Below are 25,500 nucleotides of genomic sequence, written 5' to 3'. Positions count from 1 at the left end.
ATTGTGATTTTTTTCAAGTTCAAGAAATAAGGATCAATATTTTTTGGTATTTTCTGATTTAAAAAAAATGGGATCCATGCCTGACCCCGCATTATAAGCAGGTTCACAAGTTATCAGGGCGCAAGTTATCGAGGGAGTCGTGTATGTAGTTTCTATCTGAATTATTCATGGAAATCTGGCTTGCAAAACTCCACCCAGATTGTCCATTATAGTCGCTGTTTCTGTAAATAGGCTGCCATCCATCCATCATTTATCAACAGATTTGAAATGAAATTGATGTACTTTTTTGGGTTTTTACTCAAATATTTGTATTAATAAATCTTCCCATGGAACCTCATCTTTACTTAAACATACTTTTCAGAACAGGAAACCCTTGTAATCCCTTGTTTGTATATATATATATATATATATATATATATATATATATATATATATATATATATATATATATATACATTAATATATGTATTATGCTTCAGGGGTTCATAATATTGATTGGGTCAGTTCAATGTCTCACAGTAATATATATATATATATATATATATATATATATATATATATATATATATATATATATATACACACACACACACAAGAAATTTACTTATCTGGCCATTCACCCATTTTACCTTTACACCTAATGCAGCTATTCTGTGGATCACATTTAAATCAATGTTTTGTCTCATTAGCATGACACGTTTTTGAACAGGTTCTTTGTATCATTTGACCTTTTCATTTGAATTTCTGCATTTTTTAAAACATATAATATATACTTTGATTTGATAACTCAGACATCGATCACTTGAGTACTCTGCCGGTTTCCTTCATTCTCTGTGTAATGCATTCTCTTTTCTTTTATCTCAGAGTGCCTTAAGTGTTCAAAGTTCTACAGTATTTTATTCAGAGTTTTGTTACAGCATGAGGAAATGTAGTTTTGAGATAATGACCTACCTACACTGATATTGCTGAGACATTGTAATCTTAGCATTCTTAAGAGTGCTGCTGGTCATTGAATATGTGTTCAGCAGACACATGTCTCATCCATACTGGTACTCTTGTATAGTTCATTATGTTACAGAAAGTATTTGATCCTACCTGCTTCAGCATTGGTGAGACATAGATGTCACTCAATATGGCATCAGTGGTTAAGATTTTGGTTAAATCTTCTGTATGCATGCTGTAAGTTAGAGTATATCATGTGATGTTGTCCATCTATCTTGTGGTCAACAGTTCAAAGGTCAGCATCACTAAAAGAAGAAAAATGATTTAGCAAACTATGTGCATGACTTCATTTTGAGTAAGGAAGAACCCTATCAGTCTTCAGGTTGAAAATCCAATGTCAATGTGAAAGAGGAAAAATAGTTTCTGCATAATAATTCAAGTTCTCCATAATCATCACTTAGCAAATTTTGTGCATGGCTTGCACATTGTTTAAAGTAAAACCTTAATTATTTTGTAGTCAGAAAGGTCAATGGTTAAAATCACTTTCACAAAAGAAAAATATTTGTTGCATAATAATTTTGGTACTTTGACCAAAGCTTGTGGAAGGCTTGTACTTAAAGTATGGAAGAGGCCTTTTGACTTTGGAGGTCAAAGATTAGGGTCACTGTGGCTGAAAAACAAAACAGGCTCTGCAGAATAACTTTCGTTCTAGAGTAAAATTATGGACCTGACCTGATGGATGGTTTACACTTCAGATATTTAAACTTAAGTTTTGGTGGTCTAAAGAGAAGAAATCAATGTTTCTCTAAGTCTAATAAGAAAATAATTCTTTCTGCACATTAAGTTTAGTTCAAGACTGCATACCTTGACCAAAAGAATGAGGTCATTTGAGACCTGTTTGTCAGTAATCTCCCAAGTTAACCATGCTGTACTATTGCATACTCTATCAAGGTTTTTGGTTTGGTTTCATGGCTTTAATGGCATTTTTCAGCACATGGTGACCATTATATTTAGCAGAGGAAGAACCACCTGCCTTTGGGAAGCTACTGGCAAGATTTACTACATCAGTGACTGTTCATTTGGTGCAGACTATAATATCTCATCATGGAAGTCTTGTTCTCTGTTGTCTTAAGTTCAGAATATAGAAATGATAAATATATTCTTGGATTTTAAAACATTAGGCCTGCATTTTTCCATCCATGCACTCCAGTAACACCCCATTGTTCCTCAGAGAAGGTCATCATCATTTGAAATCTTGGTTAATGGGCACAAGTCATCGACTCTCTGATGGACAGCTATCATACTTGAACTATGGAATCTGTAAGCAGTGCCATTTGAGATCCTTCCAACTTCTTTCCTCCCAATTACACCCCTACACACCACCACCACCACCACCAGATACACTTACACAAGTTTTTTCTGTATGATCATCACTTCACCAATCTTTGGAAAAAATGCTGACATTCATGGTATGGACTGTGGAATCAGTATTTTCCTTTCATACCTTCACACTTTCACCCTTCTACCCATAAGCTTGGATGAAGGTCATTTGAAAAATTTTAAAGGAACATACACATTGGCATCATGAGTAGGGCAGATAGAATGTGCCATGGAATTCTTGTCAGCATAAATCAGTATGAACAGATAGTCTTCAGCCTTTCAGTGCCTAAATTATACTTTCAAAAATCTTTTCAGATATTCCAGCTGGTGTCAATGATTTTGAGGGAGCCTGGGATGCAGGTCGTACCATTTTCAACAAATACGAGCAGCAACAAGTGGTATGTGTCTTCTGTATGTTGGATAAGTATCCATATCAGTTGTCATGCTTGTTTACTGGAATAATGCATATTTTATTGATCATTACATCTTCATTTTAGTCATGGTGAGAAATATAATTTCTATATAAAATTAAGTTGCAGTTACTCTCAGATCTGTTACTAAATAGGTATCAGTTTTATATTGTGAATCTATTACTCTACGTCAAGAGTAATCTTTATTTTAATTGGCTTCCAGTGTTCATTTTAGGCTGAACCATTGACCTTTTTTATCTTTGATGCAAAAAGATGTCTCTAAGATATGTAAATCAGACCCCAGAAAATAAAGATGAAAGATAATAATGGTTGATTGTAGAATGACTAAACTGAGTGCAACCCAAGGTGACTGACTGAATAAAGTGCACTTATTGTAAAAGAATCATTAGATGACAAGTTTCATTGGCTGACAGAAATGGATGATTGACATGAAACTTCACACACCTTTCATCCAAAGGTTTAGATGGTCATAAATGAAAATGGTGTCACTTGGAAATCCAATAAAGTTGCTTAGCAACCATTTAAAAAATCTTGTTTTATTGCCACTTTTCCTGAACATGTATCACTATGGTTTTTCTCCAAAAGACTTATTATGATGTCTTGTTGGTCCTGAATGAAAATGATGCATATCTGACCAACTTGAAAATCTTGTTATAGCTACTACACTTGGATGGATAGTCATATTGACAAAGTTTTTTTAAAAAGACTTCCAGTGATGTCTGTTTGGTTATAAACAAAAATGGTGCCAATCTTTCATTCAATATGGCTATCATTGAAGCCATCTTGAAAATTGTGGTATCACTATTCTTCTTTAATGGAATGACATATCAACATGGGGTATTTGCCAGAATACTTCTTACATAGTCTAGCTGGTCCTAAATGATGAAAGTGCCAATTTGATTACCAATAGTCTCCGTGGCAGCCATATTGAAAATCTCATTATTGCACCATAAGACTTCTTCTGATGTCTAGTTGGTAGTGAAAGAAAATAGTGCCAATCCTACATCCAATATGGCCATCTTGATGACATGTTTATTACCGGTGCTCAAGAATATCAGGGAGTGTTTCAAAGAAAAGGAGAAATGGACTTATCTTGGAGTCCTGGAAATTCTTTACAGCCAGTAGAGTGCCACTCCCTTCAAAAAGGACTATTGTTTCTGAATGACTCCATTTTTTTAATTTCTGGAATGAACACTGGACTTCAATATTTTCAAAGAAAAATACTTTTGCTATTCCTTATTACCTACTACATACTTGTTAATGTCTTATTTTCTTATAGCAATATATTTAATTTTCATTCATTATTTTAATTCTCCCGAATCATTTTATTCAGGGTGATAAGTTAACCCCAAACATTCACCAAGTATTGACAATTTTGTTACAGAAGAAACCTATTCTTTCCTGATGATAAACCCACCTCCAGCTCCCACTTTTCAAAACTTTAAACCTCTGGCTTTCTGGGCATATCACAAAAGCAATATTGTACAGGAATTTTTGTTATAAATTGAAGAATGGAAATTTTCTATTTTAAAAGTGCTGTTCCTTTATTAGGCTGGAACTGTAAATTCCCAAAATGAGGAAGCAATTGATTCAATGATGGATGTGGTGATGAAGTCCATGACTAAGTCAGAGAATCCTGTTCAACTGAAGACCGAAAAGAGTGAGACGAACATTCAAAAGAATGCAGCCAAAGATCTTGGCAACAAGACGACCCAGTGTGGTACTGGTTTTGTTAATGTACCCCCAATGTCGGATATCATGAATGTTGGGGAGAACACAACAGTGGCAATGAAAGTAAGCCTTAAAAATAACGTAGAAGTTTCTTTATTTTAACCCCAAATGTCAGAGCTGCTGCCTGATCAGACCTAACACATGTCCCAACACTTTCACACTATGGATGGTAACATATGAATATCACAATACCAGTACATGAGCATCTCCTGTGCATTTGAGATAAACAGGTTTATATTGTACTTCATGCATACAAGATTTATTCCTTACGAAAGAAAAATCTCTTGATTCTGTGAGTTTTTATGCAGCTTTTAGCAAAATATGTTATCTGGGGGGTTGAAAAGCAATACTTAATCATAACTGCAATATTTCTAGAGTGTTGTTTCTAGACTTGTTTGGGTTTGTGTTTTACCCAGATTGGGTATTTTGTGATCTTGTGTGTCTTTGTGTGTGTGTGTGTGTGTGTGTGCACAAAGCAAGAAAATGTCTTTCATAATGAATTAAAATTGAATGTGTATTTAATATAATTATATATCTCTAATAGCTTATTTATGTTTCAAGAAATATGTAATTATTATTTACTGATTACATAACTAAAGGAAGAAACACTGAGATAAATGTAGTGACAAGAAAAATCACTTTGGAAAAGCTGTTATACAATATTTTAATTTTATCAATTAGTTTTCCACTGAAATCTTTTTTTAAATTTATTTTATGTTATTATCATTTCTGTTTCCTTTGATAGTATTTTTTTAAAAGATACACCCCAGTTTGGTATCAGTATTATTTCTGGATTTTTGTTCATTTGTACAAAGTACAGGAGAATTTGTGCTATGACCCAGACATCAGATTAAAAGTTTGTGTTTAAAGTTTTGATTATGACTGATATGATGGAACTCACATTCATTAACATATAATGGAACTAAACATAATAATAATAATAATAATAATGACTTTATTTAAAGTAGAAGCTTATTTGGACAACTGACCAATCTTTCATGAGGCCTTCTACAATTACATTTATACAAATATATAATGCACAATTTTTACAAGATGAGGAGTCTTTAGACAACAAAATGCCATTAAAACCTAGACAATTTATTTACTGCTACATTAAAATATGCACAAGGCCTTAAGGATGAGTACAAACAGGATACAAAGAGTAGCCATGAACATGTGTAAAACATTATAGGTGAGTACAGGATACAACAATGTTTTAAAGAGCAGTAGTAATGAATTCAAAAATATCATACAAATAATTTTTTCTGTAGATGTTGACTAGGAAGCTTCTTGAAAGCTTGGCATGAGTCAGCTGACTTTATATAATAAGGTGGTTCGGAATTGGCTCCAGAAAAATTTAAACTCTTCTTATAAAACATTGAATTTGGTTTAGGTAAATATAACTTATTGTTTGAGATTGATCATAGCTCACAAATATGTACATTTTTAATGAACCTAAAGTTACATTTAAGATAGTAGTAATCAGGAGCCAATCAATGTAAAGCTTTATAGACTAGTAAACCCTTTTGAAACTGAGTTCTCTGCAGAAATGGAAGCCACTTTAGGGTTTTAAAAAGATTTGTTGAGGTGTATCTAAATCGGCATCAAGAATATCTCTAGACAGTCTGTTTTGAAATTTCAGTAATATTCTATGTGTGGCATAATATATGCACTGTAGAATATCTTTCTTTCTTCTTGAGGGAGAAAAGATTTTATTTTGTTAAGAGATAAAGCAGTGAGTTAACTTTTTTAATGACCTTATCAACTTGCATTTTCCAGCACAAGATATTGTCTTTCATGATGCCAATAAGTTCTTCATTTTCAGACTGTTGTATATCCATTCCTTTTATCGTTACTTTCAAATCATTTGTATCAGCTTTTACTCTTACTTGACAACCCATGATCATCACTTTTGATTTGGTTGCATGTATCTTCTTACCCTGATTGTGCTCACACTAGTTAGTTACTTTTATAGAATCTTTATTAAATTTAGTGCTAATCTCATAGCCTGTTGATCCAGTGCTATGTAATGTTGTGTCATCCAAAAACATGTTGGATCTGTGATATGGTAAATCATTGTTGTAAACAGAAACATTTCAATTTCACTGCTGTATGTTCATTACCATATGATGGAACTAAACAATTAAATTTCACCGTTATTCATTTACATATGATGGAACTCAGCATTTAAATTTAACCGTTATTCATTTACATATGATGGAACTCAACATTTAAATTTCACCGTTGTTCATTACCATATGATGGAACTCAACATTTCAATTTCACCGTTGTTCATTTACATATGATGGAACTCAACATTTAAATTTCACCGCTGTTCATTTACATGTGATGGAAGGCAGCATTTAAATTTCACCGTTGTTCATTAACACATGATGGACTCATCATTTAAATTTCACTGTTGTATGTTGATTAACATAAGTTTAGTCTTTTTTTAAATTATTCTTACTGTCAAATTTGTTTTGCTACATATGGGAACATGTTTGAATAAACTGTGTGTTTAAGCTTTGCTCCATTTAGACAGCCAATTAAAATTAATGTTTAAGGTTTTATTTATGGCTTGTAGTTTCTAGCATATAATAAAAAGTTGATAAGTTTTAATGTTTGTAAAATATATAATAAAGTTTATATGATATCATAGTATAATGCATCTGCAGATCGATCAGGGTTTTCTACTGATAACTCCTAACAAACTGCACAGACCCATATATCTGCTGGTGCATTATGCGATGACAACTTGGTCTGTGCAGTTTGCAGTTGGACATGTCTTATAAGCAAGTATATACAGTAATTTGACTTGCAATACCTCTGACATTTCACATTGTTCTTTCAGTTTTTGAAAGAACAGGTGTAGCCAGGAGAGCTATTATGTGACTATACATTTTATTAAAAAGTTACTGGTATTTACAGTAATTCATGAAGTCATAAAATAAAGAAAATAATGAAGATTTCAAAAACGTAGGCAGTGTATGTATGATAAAAAGCAATAATGATGAAGACATATTGAAGGCATGAAATATTTACCCTCTTTATCTGCAGTCTGGTTAATCCAGTGTATTCAGTAGCAACAGTTTGAACCAGGATAATACAAGTTGTCTGTCATTGTTAAAAGTAAGTTTCGCTCTGCTTTTGGTATTTTATATAGGTGCAAACCACGGTAAATGTTGCTGGAGCATACAAGGGTGGCGGGCCTGGTGTGATATCTGATTATGCCGGGTCGCTTTCACTTGCCTTCTATGATGACAATGGGAATGAGATCTCCATTGCAAATCTGACCTCAATGATCTCCCTGTTTATTCCACTGGACCCCTTCATACCATTGCCAGAATTGGTGTATGCAAACCCTGTTATTCCTGATCGGGAATGGGAGCATCTCTTTTACCACCGAATGGAGAGAAAAGATAACTTTACATCTGTTCATGCCGAGTTCAGACCCCAAAACACATCAGTACAGTTCATTGTCTTCGTAAGATTTGGAGCATTGCCCAATGTCACCACTGACGAATATGACTATTTCTGTATGATCCCTGACAGCATGGCAAATAAAGGTGAGTAGAAGTCGTTTATGATATATTCATAGATAATCCAAGATACAGTACAGCCATGATTATCTAACTTAGTCGTGATAATCACTGGGATTTTATTCATAAATTTGATTTATATTTATCCAGAGAAACACTTTCTTATCAATGGTTAAGTGTGGACTTGTATCAATTGTCAGTCTGTGAATCTAGTCTTAATGTTGAGTGTAGACGTGTATCATTTGTCAGTCTGTGAATCCTATAATATTTATGTATATTACATGTTGCTAGAAAGCACCAAATAAAATACAAATCCAGGGAACAAGTTTTTGTAACAATATTCCATCTGTAAACTGCTGTGGATCAAATTCAACAAACAGACAAGCAAATGTGTTTGAGCCTAAACTATGGTATACAGCATTTTCCCCAGAACCATAGTTGCTGAAATGTCTTTCTTCTTTAAATACATTACTAAAACATAATACTGTAGGAGAAGTACTACCACCTCAAAAATCCAGCCCTCCCAGATAACAATTTTAGCTAAAAAGAGCAAAAGTTATCTGCCCACCTAGGTGGTGGTTGGGCAAAGTGATATCCCCTTGATAATAGGGATGGTGGCAAGATCCATAAATATCTGAGTTACTACTTCTGCTTGTGCCAAGAAACACACTGTCATATGAGAGACCTCACAAAAGCCAGAATCTATGTCGACATAATTGAATTCTGCCTTTACAATTTTAGCCACAATTTATCTTCTTTTATGTCAATCTGCAAGTCCCTGAGACCTATAGAAAACTTTTAATATATAATTCCACAATGACTGGCTATATACAGGCGAGTGTTCTCTACTAATACTTTTAAAGTCTGGATGCCACACTTCATTGTATTTACCTGTATGGGTTGTCCTTGAACCTCTCACAGGTGGCATGGTAAATTATTTGGGATGCTTCATAGTTTTATTAAATTCACTTGCTATTTTCCAGGTAGCACTTTCAGGTATCACTCTGCACCTTCTTTATGTTTAATTATAAGAGACAGAGAGCTGTAACAGTTTTATACATTTGGCTATGTTTGTTTTAAAGATTAGACCATGGGCAAAATGCAGAAATGCATGACTGAGGATGGAGACACTATAAAACTACATGCTGACTCATCCTCAGTGCAAATGTTTGGCAGAGAAAGGGGATAAATCAACAAAGGGCTCTCCAGTTACAAAACTACATAATCAGAGACAGCCCTGTCACTTAAATCACCACCACAGGATTCCTAATTGCTGACAATATCTTTAGGCCTTGCCTCCTCAGGGTTCCACTCTACAGCTCTTGATGATAATCAGTGAGCAAGCAAAACAAAACAAAGTATCCTTTTGCTTCAATGATACACTTACTGTTCATGTTGATCAAACATCCCTTAACCCATCCCAACATTATGACTTGGACAACATCCTCTCTACTAATATGACCTATTTTCATTTCGACTGGCAAAAGACCTGCTACAACGGATCTTCAGGGACAAAGACCTCAGCACAATAAGTTCCCAGAAATCAATCTCTCAGCCAGTCTATTGAACCCAGTGTATTCAGGCAATTATGGAAACCAGTCTAACCCACATATGATCTCACTGCACTCTCCATTTACAATGCCAAGTCAAGACCTCACGTAGAAGGGACTCTTTAATCAGTGACCGATTGGAAATCACCAATTCTACTTCAGGGCACTCCACAAGTTTTGTCAGAAGCAGACCTCTACACTCTTTGCCAGATTCATCAACCAGGAAACAGCCTCACCTCATGCTAGCAAAGACAATAATGCTTTTTCTCCTTCTTTACATCTACTGAGGCAAGAATCAGGCTTCAGAGCTTCCCATGAAGAAGTTTACCACATTTTACCTCTTGAGTTTTGCCTGCTTCTTCCTACTTTAACAACTTTCTGGACCAGAAGTACATGTTGATCTTATCACAAAAAAGGAAGAATCTAACTTCAAATTACTTCTGCAGTCTGACAGATTCACAGACATTTTTAACTGTATAACATCATCAATTGTAAGACCACAGCATCAACCATCTCATTTTCTCACAAAATGCCTTTCATTAAGTTTCGTCAATGGTTCTACTATTGCCATGCACCAGCCTTTTATTTGGAAACCCCCAACAGTTGACCAGGACAGCTGCAATACCAATACAGAGTTGTTTCAGGACACCAACAAAAGGAACAAAGGGACACGACTCAAACACAAACCTCTGACAAGTTGTTTCCTCACCCTAAAATTCATGGTTCTCACAAACCAATCTGGACAAAAGACAGAAAAGCAGGAATCACTTATGCCAAAGTTTATTTATACTTCCATCTCTAAAAGAAAAAACATGACAGTCTCCACACCACCCTTCCCACATATCCCAGTAGGAGGAAGGTTTTAGTCTTTTGCTACTGAATGGGAGAAGATTAGCCATGATGATCATTGGACCTGACAAGTGGTTTCCAAGGGACAATGCATCACTTTCAAAACAGCTCTGTCCAGAGTCTTATCAGCTTCAAACATTCCAACAGACCCATTCAAAATCCACCAATTTGCAGCAAAAAATAAATGATCTTCAGAAAAGGGTGGTAAAAATCATTCAAAATAATAAATTCCATACTTTTCTTGGTTCCATAGGCAAACAGCACTCTGCTCCCTATCATAAATTTAAGTGCCTTCTATCAATTCATTCACACTTCTTGGCTCTCAATAGAAACACCACGATGCATGTTGAATGCTGCTCAAAAAGGAGACTTTGCAATCAGTGTGGACATAAAAAGTGCACATCTTCATGTCCCTTTTCACAAGACTTCCAAAAGTTTGACTGCTTGACCAATATCTTCACATTTACACAAATATGAGGTACCATCTACAGACTTGGAGTAACCTAACATGGCTCACAGTGGGTATATCTCTGCAACTATAACCAATCTGTATGGATGTAAGTACAGAAGGCTGGGGGGTGCACACCTACTACTGTCTTTATGAGAAGCTGGTGGAGTGTGCTCTTCCCAGGACTGGCATTTACATATCAATATCCTCAAGATGAAGGCCATTTTGAAAACCTTTCACAGAAGGCAGAAATTTTTAAATGGCAAGGGAGTCCTCCTTCTATTCAACAACTCTGCGTGATTTATGGTGGTGACTTATTTCAAATGGCAAAGAGGAACCAAGTCCCTAGACCTTTGCATACTGGTGTGGGACTTTCTAAAATGGTGCCATCAACAACAAATCCATGTCCAAGTTTGTCAGATTTCTGGAGGCCTAAACATAATAGTGGGTTCTTTGTCCTGGGACAGTCATCTTATTCAGATAGAATAGTCCCTCAGTTTTCACTCAGATATGCACCTGATGGGACTGATCATTAGTGGACCTCTTAGCGATAAGATGGAATGCCAAGCTCCCAACATTCACTGGACCTATCCCAGATATCAAAGCCTGGGCAGTCAATATGCTATCCATAGATTGGAATGGCCTGGATGCACTCGCCTAACCTCTACAACCTCTAATTCCAAAGGTGATACAAAAGGAAGTGAATCAGAGTGTTGCCTAATCCTCATTGCACCACTCAGATGGGAGGAGTTGTGGATCAATGATTTTGTCAATCTCACAATGGAAATTCCATGGAAAACAGAGGATTTTCCTCATCTACTCAAACAACCACCATGGCAGTTGTTTGACACCCAACCCAGTCCTGTTGAACTACACATCTGGATCATTTCAAACACACCCTCAGAAATAAACAGTTCTCTCAGCCAGCCATGGAGATAATTGCTGAACCAAGAAGGCTCACCACTCAGAAAGCGAGACATAGGCAAATGGAAATTTTTACACAGTGGTATACACAAGAACACATTAAACCACTATACATGAAATTGGTCACTTCCTCCTTTGGCACTTTGATGAGAAACATTTAGCACCAGACACTCTAAAAGGTTACCGTTCCAAGATTGTTGACACCTTTCATCATCATGGAAGAGAGGATATCAGACAAACCAAAGACTTATCCTACTTTCTCTTCAAGTTTGATTATACACTGCCAAAAACATTGTCTCTGTGCCCAAAGTGGAACCTATCTTGGGTACTAACCTGGTTTAACATAACACCATTTGAACTCTTTCAAGGGCATCTTTGGATCACCTTTCATGCAAGACTTGCTTCCTTATCACATTAGTGGAAGCAGACGGAATCAGCAAAATACATGCCCTATCATGAAGCTGTCAAACAACCTGGAAAGATGACCTGTTATGCCACAGCTATAGGTCCCCCCAGATCAAGTTTAGTTCTTTGAGATGAAAGATTTCTAAGGTAAGGAGAGAAAATTTTCCTTTTTGAAGCCGATCCCTGACAGATGGAGCCTTCTCCAGTCGGGTTACCTAGAACTGGTTCACATAATTTAGGGACTGGAGATGGTACATCCCTTGGCCTTGTACCTGTTCTTCTAATGTATTATGTTTCTTATTTATTTGAGCCTTCTCCAGTCGGGTTACCTAGAACTGGTTCACGTACCTTAGGGGACTGGAGATGGTACATCCCTTGGCCTTGTACCTATTCTTCTAATGTATTATGTTTATTTGTGAATACCTACCCAAGCATGATACACCCTCCCAGCATTCTCATAGTTAGTTCCATAAAGAGAGAATACCTTATGCTCCAGTAGTAACTGAAATATTCATGGGTTTTGCCACCAATCCCTGTATTAAGGGGAGATCATTCTTCTCAACTGCCACATAGAAAGCCAGATAACATTTAGCTCTTTTCCTCTAAAAGATTTATCTGGGAGGGCTGGATTTTCAAGGTAGTAGTAGTTCTCCTAAGGTATTATGATTGGGTAGGTATCCAAGAAAACATAATTTACTAGGAAAATAATTAGTTTCTCTGTGACATTCAATTTTTAGCATCCAGCAAAAAATTATGTTTTCTATGATTTAAAATAAAATATGCAGAATTAATGTTTCATTTTAAATGAAATCAAAGGAAATAATTTATTCCTGGATGCTGAAAAATTCCATGTCTCAATGTGTACCACCATGTCGGCCAATTCTGCGCATCGGGTAATTCTGGGCAATGATACGTCATTTGTGTAAACATTGGATCACGTGCTATTTTGAGTATAAAAAAATCCATTTTGGTATCAAGAAAGAATGATTGTACTTTAATTAAGAAAAGTGATATTCATAAAGGATCCAAAAATATCCCACAATTTGACTCAAAATGCATATAAAAATGTGATTTCTAAATGTCAACATGAAGACCCACTCCATGACCTTCTTCAACCTGTAGCCCAGAAAATCCTATTTACTAGGTATCTTTTAGAATCATACAAATAAATACATTATTTAAAAGATGCAGATGTTTGGCTTAAAAAAAACATTCTGCATCTTAATCCAAGTTTCCAATTTTGCGAAACGTTTGTCAGACACATACAGAATCATTTGCTACCCAACATGCTGCTAGAATGGGATTCTCAAGAAATTTACCAGCATATAGTCTGTTTCTAAATTCTTTAGTAATTTTTCCCCATAAGAGAAGACGTTGTAAACACATTACATACTATTCATTGTTGTTTCTATTCAACATAATAGCTAATTTTTTCTAAAAAGTTGAACTTTATTTTAAAAAATTACATGATTGGTTTAGTTTGCTTAATATCTCTTGCCTTTATTGGCATGTTACATTGAATTTTGTAAAACTAGCTATAAACCTGATCTAATTACTCAACTGAACTGCTGACAGAAACAGTCCAAGGTAATGTATTTCATTTCTATAGCCCAATGGATAAACATTACATCTTTTCAAAGCTGTGTGCAGAATAGGCTGACATCTCATGAGTCATGAAAACAAGGGGGTGGTATCCCATGTGTCCAAAATTAATATTATTTTGAACAGAATATTCTGGTGACAATTGCCTCTTTTCAAAAGGTAAGCATTCCAGTATTTTATTTTCATCAATCGGTCGAATTTGGTATGCGTTTTGCATCTGTATTGGTGACGGAAACCTTAGGTGCACAGAAATACCCGATAGCATTGTATATTCTTGCTCATCTCCCAATTTTGCAATTCAAACATACACATACATACATACAAGTTGTCTTATTCTAGCTTTGATACTTAAGGCCTATCAAAATAGAAAATCCTTTTTCAAAGTTGTTTTTTTTAAACTCTTAAAGCATTATAAGTTAAACATGAAATTCTCTTTTTTTTACATGACTTTTAATAAATCTGGTACAAAGTTATTACAATTTTGAAAACAAGTTCATAGTAAAATCTTTTGTTAGACATGTTACATTTTGCATTAAACCTAGGACTTGAGACTTTATAAGGCAGTAAACTGTAATCAAAAATGACAATGTACATTAACTTGCAGTTCACTTATACTCAGCCAATAAAGGCTTATACCACTCTGTAAATGACTTTTATGCACTTATAACTTAAATGTAGATCAAGCAAAGATTAATATTTTTTCTAGGTTTATTGTACTTAAACTTGTATACACTGACATTCACTTATAAGAAACTTAAAAGTTACGTATAAATCCACTAGACTCTTTCAAAAATCTAGGGATTCAGTGTGCTATCTGATTTTGATTGCTTCCTTCAAGTGGGAAAAATCATCAGTCAATAATGTTGTCAAACTTAGCAGAGGAAATTCACAGAAAAAGTCTGGTTTGTTTCCTGCCTGCTGAAGCAACTACGCATGCAGGTATTCCACCTGAGCCCAGAACTATTGAACCTGCATGCCTAACTCATATAAAAATGAACTCAGGGAATAAAAATTCTCAGTGGACAGTATCACTTATGCAAAAAGACCTATCACTTTGAAAACAGGGAAGAAGAGTTTTCTCTCAGATGTGCAAGTGGAGACATATCCTTCCTTCGGAAGTGTAAGTTGAATTTCTCCCAGTGGTGCAAGTGGAGACAATTTCCTTCCTCCATAGCACAGATTGCTAACTTCTTCCTTCAGCTCATCAAAATGAATAAGTTAACGCAAATCACTATCAAGGGATATCATTCCACAATTTCAAACATATTTTGAGATCATGGAACAGAAGATGTATTACAAAGCAAAGACCTCACCAACCTCCTGGCAAAATTTAAATTGTCTCAACCAAAGGCTTTTCACCTGTGACTAGTTTGGAATCTGCCATAGGTCTGAACTTTTTAAACTTGTGTCTAGTGCCTTCTTGCCTCAGCTCTGTTGCAAGTTCTGCTTATGCCATGATGGTTGAATTAACTCACATATTACATGAGTTACTTGAATTCATCTTTTTCAAGCTGTTTTTTGTTTCCTTTCTAAAATAAACTATATATTCTTCCATCTCTTTTTGTCTCATTGATATCAATAAACAGCAATTGGACCAGGTACAGTTTTTTAATGTACTTAGTTACCTCCTGTTGTGGGTGGGGTCAGAATTTTCAGAAGCCCTGCTGAGAAAGTATTTTCAGATATACATATTTTAATCTCAAAAATGGTATTTTAATGGCTTGATAAATTACAATGGAACCTGTACTGGAAACCAGTCAAATTTGTTTATATATCAGTTATAAACTTCTATAATAAGAAGGAGAAGTAAAATAGATTTTATATATATATATATATATATATATATATATATATATATATATATATATATATATATATATATACTTTATTTAATATGAGTAATGCAATAAGTTACTTAATAGAATTAATCTACCTTGAGCCTTTTATAAATATATGTACAGATGTGTATACAGAGTTAATCAATCACTGCCCTTGCACCACATACATGTTTACATACCATTGCATATTGTTATGGATCTCTGTATGATCTTTTAAAGTATAATATAGTTTTTATTTAACTCAGTTGTATTTTAATTTCTTTATTTCAGTGGTTGGCTAGCACTATGTTAACTACATAAACACTTCATCATAGGAATTTAATTTATAACAAGGCTGATTGCTAAGGTCAGATCAGCAGCTAACTCAGTTATGAATTTCATATGAATATGAATGGAGGTCATGTAAAAATTCATTCATAGTGCAATTGCCCTGTAGAGAGCTATCATGTATGTCCTAGCATTTAATTCATTCAATCAGATTTTGAAGGTCAGAACAGGACTGTTTGTTTGTGACTATTTTAGTTATTTTGAAATAATATATTTGTTCGAGAAATTTTTGTGAATCAGATATTGTTGACATGGTGCATATAAAGTTGCTATATAATGACCAAATGCACTATGTATTTTATTCTTATTCGGTTATGCAGGTTTTGTAAGAGTCAGAGAAGAAAACTGAGATCTATTTATATGTTCATTGGATACAGTTTAGCTGAGTGGATAAACTTTAATTTAAAAAGTCTGTACTTTGAGATTATGTGAATATATATAGGACTTGAATATTTATTTACCTCCATTGGATTATGTGAAAATTTCCAAAACTTCATTGTTATTCTACATTCATGAGATTACATTGAATTAAAAACATTTGGATAAATAACTGTGATAGTTGAGTGGTGTTAACGATAGCACAAAAGCACTTTAAAACCTTCGTTTAGAATACCTGGGAACAGTTTCTGGATTAGTGAGAAATTGAAAGTACAATTTTAGGATTATATTCTAGGAATTTATACACTGTAAGTTATTTTTAATTCCTTTACTTTGTTTGATATTATATTTTATTTAAATAAATGTATATTTTGGAAACTTAATAGATTGTTTTGTTTTACATGGTATTGTTACTTAAGTTTAAGCCTCTATATCTAACAATGTATGCATATATATATATATATATATATATATATACAGATACAGATACATTCATGCGTGCATATATTCATGTACATAGAAACCGCAGTCCGAGACTAGTTAACTATACATGCAAATTGTATACACTCTAAAAGCAACAGTTATCAATGTTCATTAGTCAAAGTTTAAATCATGCACAACACACACCAATATTTATGCAACAGAGTAGCTGGAGGAGGAAAATAGGCCGTGTGCTATTTATAAGATTTTGATTTCATCCATTTAATACACCATTGGTGAAAAGCTGATATGCTAGAAGATTCTTTGATTTCTTTTGGAATATTGTTCCATGTAGCAGACTTGGATTATCAAAAACTGTTTTTAAATAATTCTTCTCTTGTTTTTGGAATTAGAAACTTTTTGTCTGTCATTGATATAAGGTTTTGGCTGTTGCTGATTTATTTTGCAATGAAATGTATTTCTCAAGTAAACTTCTGTGGACTTGACAGAAATTGTGAATTTGTTTTTGAAAAGGTGATATTTTCAAAGTATCTATTGTCTTTGTAATGTTTTCTGTTTGCCCATCTAGTATTATTTTACAATCTCATTTTTGCATCCAGAATATTTTCTTAATATTAAGATCAGATGTATTTCCCCATATTATATTACAATAGTCAAAATGAGGCTGCATGGAGTTCTTGTAAAAGGTGACACAGTGCTGCTTTAGAATGAAATGCTTTTCTTTTCTTAATAGCCAAAGATAAGACTTTCTTTGCAATGAAATGTCTTTAATCAGACCAACAAAAATACTAAGACATTTGTTTTTGGAAACCATTTTTAGTTTTTCATAATAATAGCAAAAGGTTATTTTCATCAATACTGACAAATACTGTTTTGCCTTTTTGATCTATAGATTTCTATGGTGATAAAGAGCAACCAGATCCATACACTTGCTTCATTGACAGTGATGAGGCATCTAAATATCCAGCTGGTAATGTGTACTTTGGAGTTCGTCAGTTGGCTCCATCAGAACAGGACAAGTACACGACAAGAGCCACAATACCAAAGTTTGCTCCTGGAACTGGCAGGTTCACCACTGATTACACCATACGGACCTACACAGCATCTTGTCCCTACTATGATAAAACCACTGGCACCTGGAAAACTGCTGGAACTAAGGTATGATCACACAAGTTTCTTGATCACTGAATCCGCTTGTTTATTAGTTATAGATTTACATGATGGCCTTTAGTTTGTCATCTGGCGTCCATCATCCACCAGCACAAGCTGGTTATTGCTTTTTCTTCTAAACAATTGGGGAAATTGATATGAAAGCTTACAAATACATTCATCACAGGATTAGTTGGCTCTGTATGAAAATGATGCGTCCTAGACATTCATTATAGTTGTCTTGGCAAACATCTTGAAAATCTTGTTCTGCTTCAGAATAGATGGACATGGGGTTTCAGTAAAATACTTTGTATGATGTTTAGTTGATCCCAAATGAAAATGGTGCTGATCTGACATCCAATAGATTTGCCATGGTGGCCATCTTAAAAATCTTGTTATCGCTACTCATCCAGAATAGATAGTCATATTAACATGACATTTTCACTTAATACTTCTTGACTAGTTGGTCCTAAGTGAATATGATGCTCCAGATATAAAAAATGACAGTGGTCATCTTGAAAATCTAGTTATTGCTACACCGCCTAAATGGATGGTCATATCGACATGAGATTTTCACTGGAAGACTTCTGGTAAGGATCCAAAATGAAAATGGCACTGGTCTGACATCTGATATGTCCATCTTAAAAATATTCTTGTTATTGCTACTCATTCTGAATGGATGGTCATAACAGCATAGCAATTTCACTATAAGACTTCTATTGATGTCTTTTTCATCCTAAAGGACAATGATGCCCCTCATGCTTCAAATATATCTGCCGTGGAGGTCATCTTAAAATCTTGTTATCACTACTTATCCTGGACAGTTGGTTATATTGACATTGTGTTTTCACTGGGAGACTTCATTTATTGTCTAGTTGAATGAAAATGGTATGACATGCAGTATGGCCATCATGGCTTGAAAATCATGTTATTGCTACTGCTTCTGAACAGATTGTCATTTGTTGACAAATGGATAAATATATGTAATTTTCTGCTGTTTTCTTACTTTTTCTACCTATTTAAAATATGTATAATTTCATTGGAATATGACAAGCATTGAGCATTATCATGAATGATGTAAAGATATTAACAGAAAATTTACCTAATTTTGCCCTAGTTTACTATTTTTGATTTATGCATTATTGCATTAAAATTGTTGAAAGTTGCTAGTAATGACATTTTCTGCCTTTAAAATTGAAATACCTAACTCTTTAAAATGCCGTACCAGTATTAAAACAATGAAAATAATGTTTGGTATATCACTCACATTTATATTGACCTTGTTTATATCATGGTGTCACCACATATATATTGAAATATGTCTTTGTTTCAAATCATAGGCACCATTGAATTAAGCGTCAAGAATGCATCTAAAATACAATAAAGAAGTATCAGAAATATTGCTTTGAAAATAATTGCAATAATAATGCAGAGGTAGTTATCTTTGATATAAGCAACCTTTTGTCTGCACAATTTTTTGTCTTTAAGTGTTGGGACACCTAAATTGTTATATATTTTACTTGCATATATGTCTTGGGACATAAAACACAGTCACTGTTTTTCCTATCCCAAGATTTTTGTTGTCAAAAGATCAAAGGTCAAGATCACTGGGACTTAAAGAAGAGAAATCATCTCTGCACAGTAGCTCTGGTTCTCCATCGTCTACAGTTAGCAAACTTTATAGATAGTCTGTACTTGGGGTATTAAAGGATCCTATCAGTTTTGGAAGGAAAAGTTTGATAACCAACCTTGAACACATTTTATGTCTGGCTTGTACTTGAGTTAAGAAAGATGTCTTTTAATTTTGGTCATTAAAGGGTCTGTATCATTGAGGTGCAAAGACAAATTTAATTTTTCTGAATAGCTTTTGTTATTGAGTAATTTCATTTGTGGAGGCTCAAACTTAGGTTAATAAAGAAAACTATTAATTTTGGGGTCTAAAGATCACAGGTCATTGACATAATTGGTCATAACATAATGGTTTCTGCATATTAAGTTTAGTACAAGAGTGCAAAGGTCATCAAGACCTATTGGTCAATAATCTCCAGAGTCAACTAGAGGCTAAGTGCCGACATAGAGAACTATTAAACATGGGGTGGGCAGATTGCCATTCATGGTACTTATAATCTTGTTTTTGTTTCTAATCTAAATACACAAAGTTTAGTGAATTAATATGGAGTTTTACTTGTGGCATAAAAAAACGGAATGTCTAATTTTAGGTCGGACCTTTGACATCCACTAGAGGAACTCACTGTTATACAAGTCACTTGACCACATTTGCTGGTGGTTGGGCAGTGGCACCAAACAACATCGACTGGAACTTTGTCTTCTCCAATATGGACTTCTACAAGAACCCAACAATTTATGTTACTATGATGGTCATCACAGTGGTGTATATAGCAGCTGTGATTTGGGCCAGACACCAAGATAAACAGGACCTAACCAAGGTCAGAATTTTTGTTTACATTTGTGTTGTGTGCTTTTTGTATAATGCTGAAATTGCAGTGTTGATGGTCCAGCTGAGAAGATCGTGAATTTTTAAAAAGTATTTTGGGAATTTTATTCATTTTTTCATGCAATATCTTTGTTTTATTTGTCATTTTGCATACCTAAGCTTACTCAACTCTATATAGCCAATAATGTGCCAATCTGCCATTAAACTATACCACTTCCTCAATAACTCGCACCCTGATAACTCGCAAACCCACTTATAATGTGGGGTCAGGCATGGATCTAATTTTTTTAAACCAGTAAATACCAAAAAAATGATCCCTATTTCTTAAAACTTGAAGAAAATTGCGATCAAAATTGGTCACTGAAACATTCATATATTGCTCATTTTATAGTCAAAAATGGTAGATAGGACCTAGAATTTTAATCAACATTTTGAAATTATTAACTTTTAATAAGAAGTCATATTAGTGGTTACATTTTCTTTCCAGACGACATTCTTAGTACACCACAACTAAAAATATTCAAGGGAATTTCGATCAATGAAAATGTCACTTATGCCTAGTGTAGGCAGTACATTAATACTTAAATACCAATTACATAATTTTTGTTAAGTTAAATTTGTGTTTTAGGTCTATCTTTTAGTTCCTCTTAAGTGTAATCATCATAAATGCAATGTGTATTTAAACATAAATTTTAATTTGTCAGTCTACTGTAACAGCTATGTTCGCAAGCATTTCTCTGAGAACCTAATTAAGTGCCGACCATGTTTTTATAACTGATTTGCGAAAGTATTTGTTGTAGTATTGCAGTAAATTAAAAGCTGGCCTCCTTTGTATTATCACGTTAATTATGTCTTTTGAATCAAATAAAGGATGTGGATAAAAGGAAACTGAAAAGGCACACAAATCCTACAAACTTAACATCTAGTGGCCCCAGTTGTATGTCAGGTGAACTCACTTTTGGATCAATCGAACACTGTTAAAAATATTATTGTGTATGTAACATAAACTAGCTTAAATTAACTGACTTATTCATAACTGTGATCAAAGATAGCAAGGCAACCAGGTAAAAGAATACTTCGTCAAATAAAGAGCTTGTTTTCACAGATACGGACCATTGTGGGCAAGTGAGTTTCAGAGAATTCCTGAACTGGCACTTAGAGATATCCTCAAGGATGATAAGAAGTTTCACTGTTACTTCCAATGAAATCACAACATCAACAATGTACTAATTGAACAAATCAAAAATTGAGTTTTGACTTAGATTGTCTCACGAAATAAATGTCACTTGTTTTTTTAATAAAAAGGAATCTTGTTTGGTGGTGTATCAACAGTCAGTCTAGTTCCCTGCTAACAGACTCACAATTTGGCAGGATACTATTAAATACCACTCCAGGAACCAGACTTATCAACAAAACAAAAAGCAGTGTTGCACAGATGTTTCACATATATTTGTTGGTTGTTCAAACTAGTTGGAATGATCTTTCACATGTTGGACATTTTGAAAATAAATGTTATTTATACAGAATAATGAACAACTTCATTAGAAAAAACGCATTATTAACAATTATTATCAATATGATTGTAAAACGAGGATTTAGTCATTAAACAGCTCAGTCTCCTAACTCCCCCCCCTTGCGGTTTCCTCGATCTTTAAGCAGATTTTTTCAATTTTTGGAGGTCCCTTGGTAACTTGCAACCTTGATTATAGTGCAGTCTATATTTGTGGACCCCACACATCCACACACAAACAAACACACACACACATCTACACATCCACACACACACACACACACATCCACACACATCCACACACACACACACACAAACACACACACACACTTCAATTTTGCTCCATCCTGAATTCAAGGACATTATCAGCTTATTAATAATATGGTTCCTCGTGATTTTTATTTTTAGAACACATGGCAAAAACATGGGGAAAGTTAGTTAGGTAGCAGTTAAGTTTGCAAAAAAAAAGATAAAGGGCAACAAAATTGGTTTAAAAGTAAATAATCTTAAAAATTGTTAGTCAGTATTCTGGACCTATTGCTATTTTAGTTGCTTAGCATTTCTTGTAAGATGCCTATTTCACCTGTTTCAGTTGGGGCTGGCCCCTCTTTTGGACAATGACCCAAGAGACAAGTATTACTATGAAGTCATGGTCAGCACAGGCATGAGGAAAGATGCTGGCACACATTCCAAGGTATGATATTCACCCATAAATGCTCAAATCAATTATATCTATCAATCTCACAAAATGCATGTGTAATTCATTGTCTCAGTATTCTCCTGTCTGTGTGCTTACCTACCTAACAGTATGCTTTCCAGTATATATATCTACCCAATATCTATATGCGAATGTATGTCTGCTTATCTACCTGATCCATCTTTCTTTTTTATCTTGCAATTTAAGCTAAGACATAGAGATCACAGTTTCATCTGTCTGTCAATCTTTCTGGCATTAACATGTGATTCAAGTGTTTTTGAAAGGTAGTAACATTTGTTTTGATTATGGGATCATCATCAGGCTTGGCAAATTGATGTATCTAGGGAGACCTTGTTTATATCTTTGTATCACTGCATTTACATTTAAGATTTTAACTTGCAGTGAATGGGTACATCACTTGGTTTCAAGTCATAGGCACCACTGCACTAAATTTCAATATAGGCTCTAAAATAAAATAATGATGTATCAGAAATAATGCTTTGAAAATATAATTTCAAGAATAATGCAGTGGTAGTGTTATGACAGGTATGACATACTAACCTGCCTAGCTGGTCTGAAACCTTTTAGTCTAGTGGCATGTAAATCTGACCAAGACAGACAAAATTCCCGACTGAAACAGTTAGATTTTGTACACTACCCTGTAAGGCAGTATGGTATTATAACGTACTGTTGTCCATCCAGGCAGGTGAGAAGGCATCTGTTTTGGTTTCTGGTTGATGACTTAAATTCTCGTGAATAGATTTCAATGCAGCTTGGTACATTGGACAGTCACTCTGTGACCAAAAGCATCTGTAGATCTACAGTTATTCAAAGACCAAAAGTCATTTTTTTTTCTTTCTTTATTACAGGTCCATTTCATCTTATCTGGAGAGGAAGAAGAGACTGATGTACGAACATTCACTGATACAAAGAGAAAAATTTTCCAGCGTGGATCGACTGATGGTTTTCTCATGTCTGTATCAAAGTAAGTAAATACAAATACATGACTCTATCTTACTCTTTGTTTCCTATCTTGATTTAGCTACTTATTTGCATCAATACCACTTAAAACACTAACCAAAGAACTAGATATTCAGGGTCCACAATTATCAGAAAGACAGGTCATTAGATCTGTTGACATCTGACTGCTTCACTTTTTGTTTCCTGTTAAAATGACTCCAGTTTGTCCGATGATGATACAAGATGTGATTATTTTTAAGACAGCATTATGTTATGATTATTACCACTTTTTAATTGTTTGCATGTGTAAATGAATTATTTTAACAATCTTTAGTGCAATTTTTTACTCTGCGCCATAAATTTAGGAGGTAAATGTTGTTGGTTCATTTTGCCGGACTATATTTAAACTTTAACTTACTTTTACATGTGGATTGTTTTAGTTGCTTAACAGTTCTAGTTATGTGAGAATATGCAGGGATGTAAATTTATTCAAACTATTTACATTAAAGTTAGAAACATTAAAATATTTTTATTTGCCAGATGTAAGGCAGTGTATATTATGTTATGATGTTGTTCATCCATCTGTTCATTTGTCTATCTGTTACCTACATTTTTTCTGAACAATGACTATATTTATCCACTATGTACAGCTTAAAAACTTTGTTGATGGCTTGCACCTGAGGTAAGCAAAAATCCTGACTTGTTTTGAGTCAAAAGGTCAAAGGTTAAGGTCACTGACTGAAAGAAAAACAAAATGGCTTCTGCTGACAAATTTCAGTTATCTGTATAAAGACTATTTGTTACACCTCTATGGTCTTAAACTAATTCACAGGAAAAGAACAACCAAGTTGGTAAAATTCAGCAAATAAAATTGAATTTTCTAAATTATAAAATGAAAATTTCAGAGGAACTTACAGTATTGTGAATATAATCCACAAGCTCGACACAATGGTTCTATTCCAAAAGAATAGTTTCCATTGAATTCCAGGTCATGAATAGGCTGATGTACCAATAGCCTTGACTCTGCTGATGTGTCAACAGTCTTGCTGTATTGCAATGATGTTATCCATAATGTCTTTGAACAACTTCTCATTATTCCCCATAAAGTGTTTTAGACCTAACAGTCATTTCAACACTTTGTAATTCCAATAGTTAATTTAAATAAATGAATTCTCTCAAATTTTAATCTCAGCTGAATATGCAGTACTTCTACAGACTGAAAATAGATTTAGAACATGAATAGGAATGAATAATTGTTTGCTAGTTCATCCTTATATAAGTCCCCCAAGACTATTTCATAATACATCCCTGCATGATATATGTTGCAAAACATCTTGCAATACTCAATCATTCCAACAGAAAAATAACCCAAACTGTGAACAGGTTTGTTTTCTAGTATTTTCTAAGATCATAATCAGTGTTGGGACAAGAACCTGTTTATAGCTATCACCTTAATTATAGCTTACAAAAGTAGCTATGTCTTATATTGTTTATAAATGATCATTACAATCAACAGTCATGGACAAAAGTTCTACACATTACACACACACACACACACACACACACACACACACACACACACACATATATATATATATATATATATATATATATATATATATATATATATATATATATATATATATATATATATATATATATATATATACACATATTACACATGGGGCAGGTGTATACTATGCATTTTATGGTACTTTTGTTTGAAAGCGATCTCTGATTCCTAAAATCATTTGACTTACAGTCCTCTTGGTGCTTTGTTGTACTTGAGAATTTGGCATGACAATAGTGGAAAGGGCAAGTTTGGTTCCTGGTACCTGAATCACATCATCATCCGAGACATACAGACAGACAAGAAGTATTTCTTCATTGTCAACCGTTGGTTTGCTGTAGAAGAGGATGATGGTCAGGTAGGTGCTTTAGGCT

General features: G+C 34.2%; 1 protein-coding gene across 1 annotated transcript in view; it reads left to right on the top strand.

The window, feature by feature from the left end:
• Positions 1 to 25,500, top strand: part of LOC149803515 (uncharacterized) — a 140,061-nt gene that overhangs the window by 84,550 nt on the left and 30,011 nt on the right. Inside the window, exons 23-30 of the mRNA XM_089953939.1 lie at positions 2,638 to 2,720; positions 4,305 to 4,547; positions 7,648 to 8,050; positions 17,678 to 17,943; positions 20,154 to 20,381; positions 22,492 to 22,593; positions 23,466 to 23,581; positions 25,319 to 25,484. Coding sequence (XP_089810065.1) covers positions 2,638 to 2,720; positions 4,305 to 4,547; positions 7,648 to 8,050; positions 17,678 to 17,943; positions 20,154 to 20,381; positions 22,492 to 22,593; positions 23,466 to 23,581; positions 25,319 to 25,484 — 1,607 coding nt within the window. The remainder of the gene's footprint in view (positions 1 to 2,637; positions 2,721 to 4,304; positions 4,548 to 7,647; positions 8,051 to 17,677; positions 17,944 to 20,153; positions 20,382 to 22,491; positions 22,594 to 23,465; positions 23,582 to 25,318; positions 25,485 to 25,500) is intronic.

This window comes from Sinohyriopsis cumingii, chromosome 3 (assembly GCF_028554795.1).
Source record: "Sinohyriopsis cumingii isolate HCF-2022 chromosome 3, ASM2855479v2, whole genome shotgun sequence".
NCBI lineage: Eukaryota > Metazoa > Mollusca > Bivalvia > Unionida > Unionidae > Sinohyriopsis > Sinohyriopsis cumingii.
This window is presented reverse-complemented; position numbering and strand designations above follow the sequence as displayed.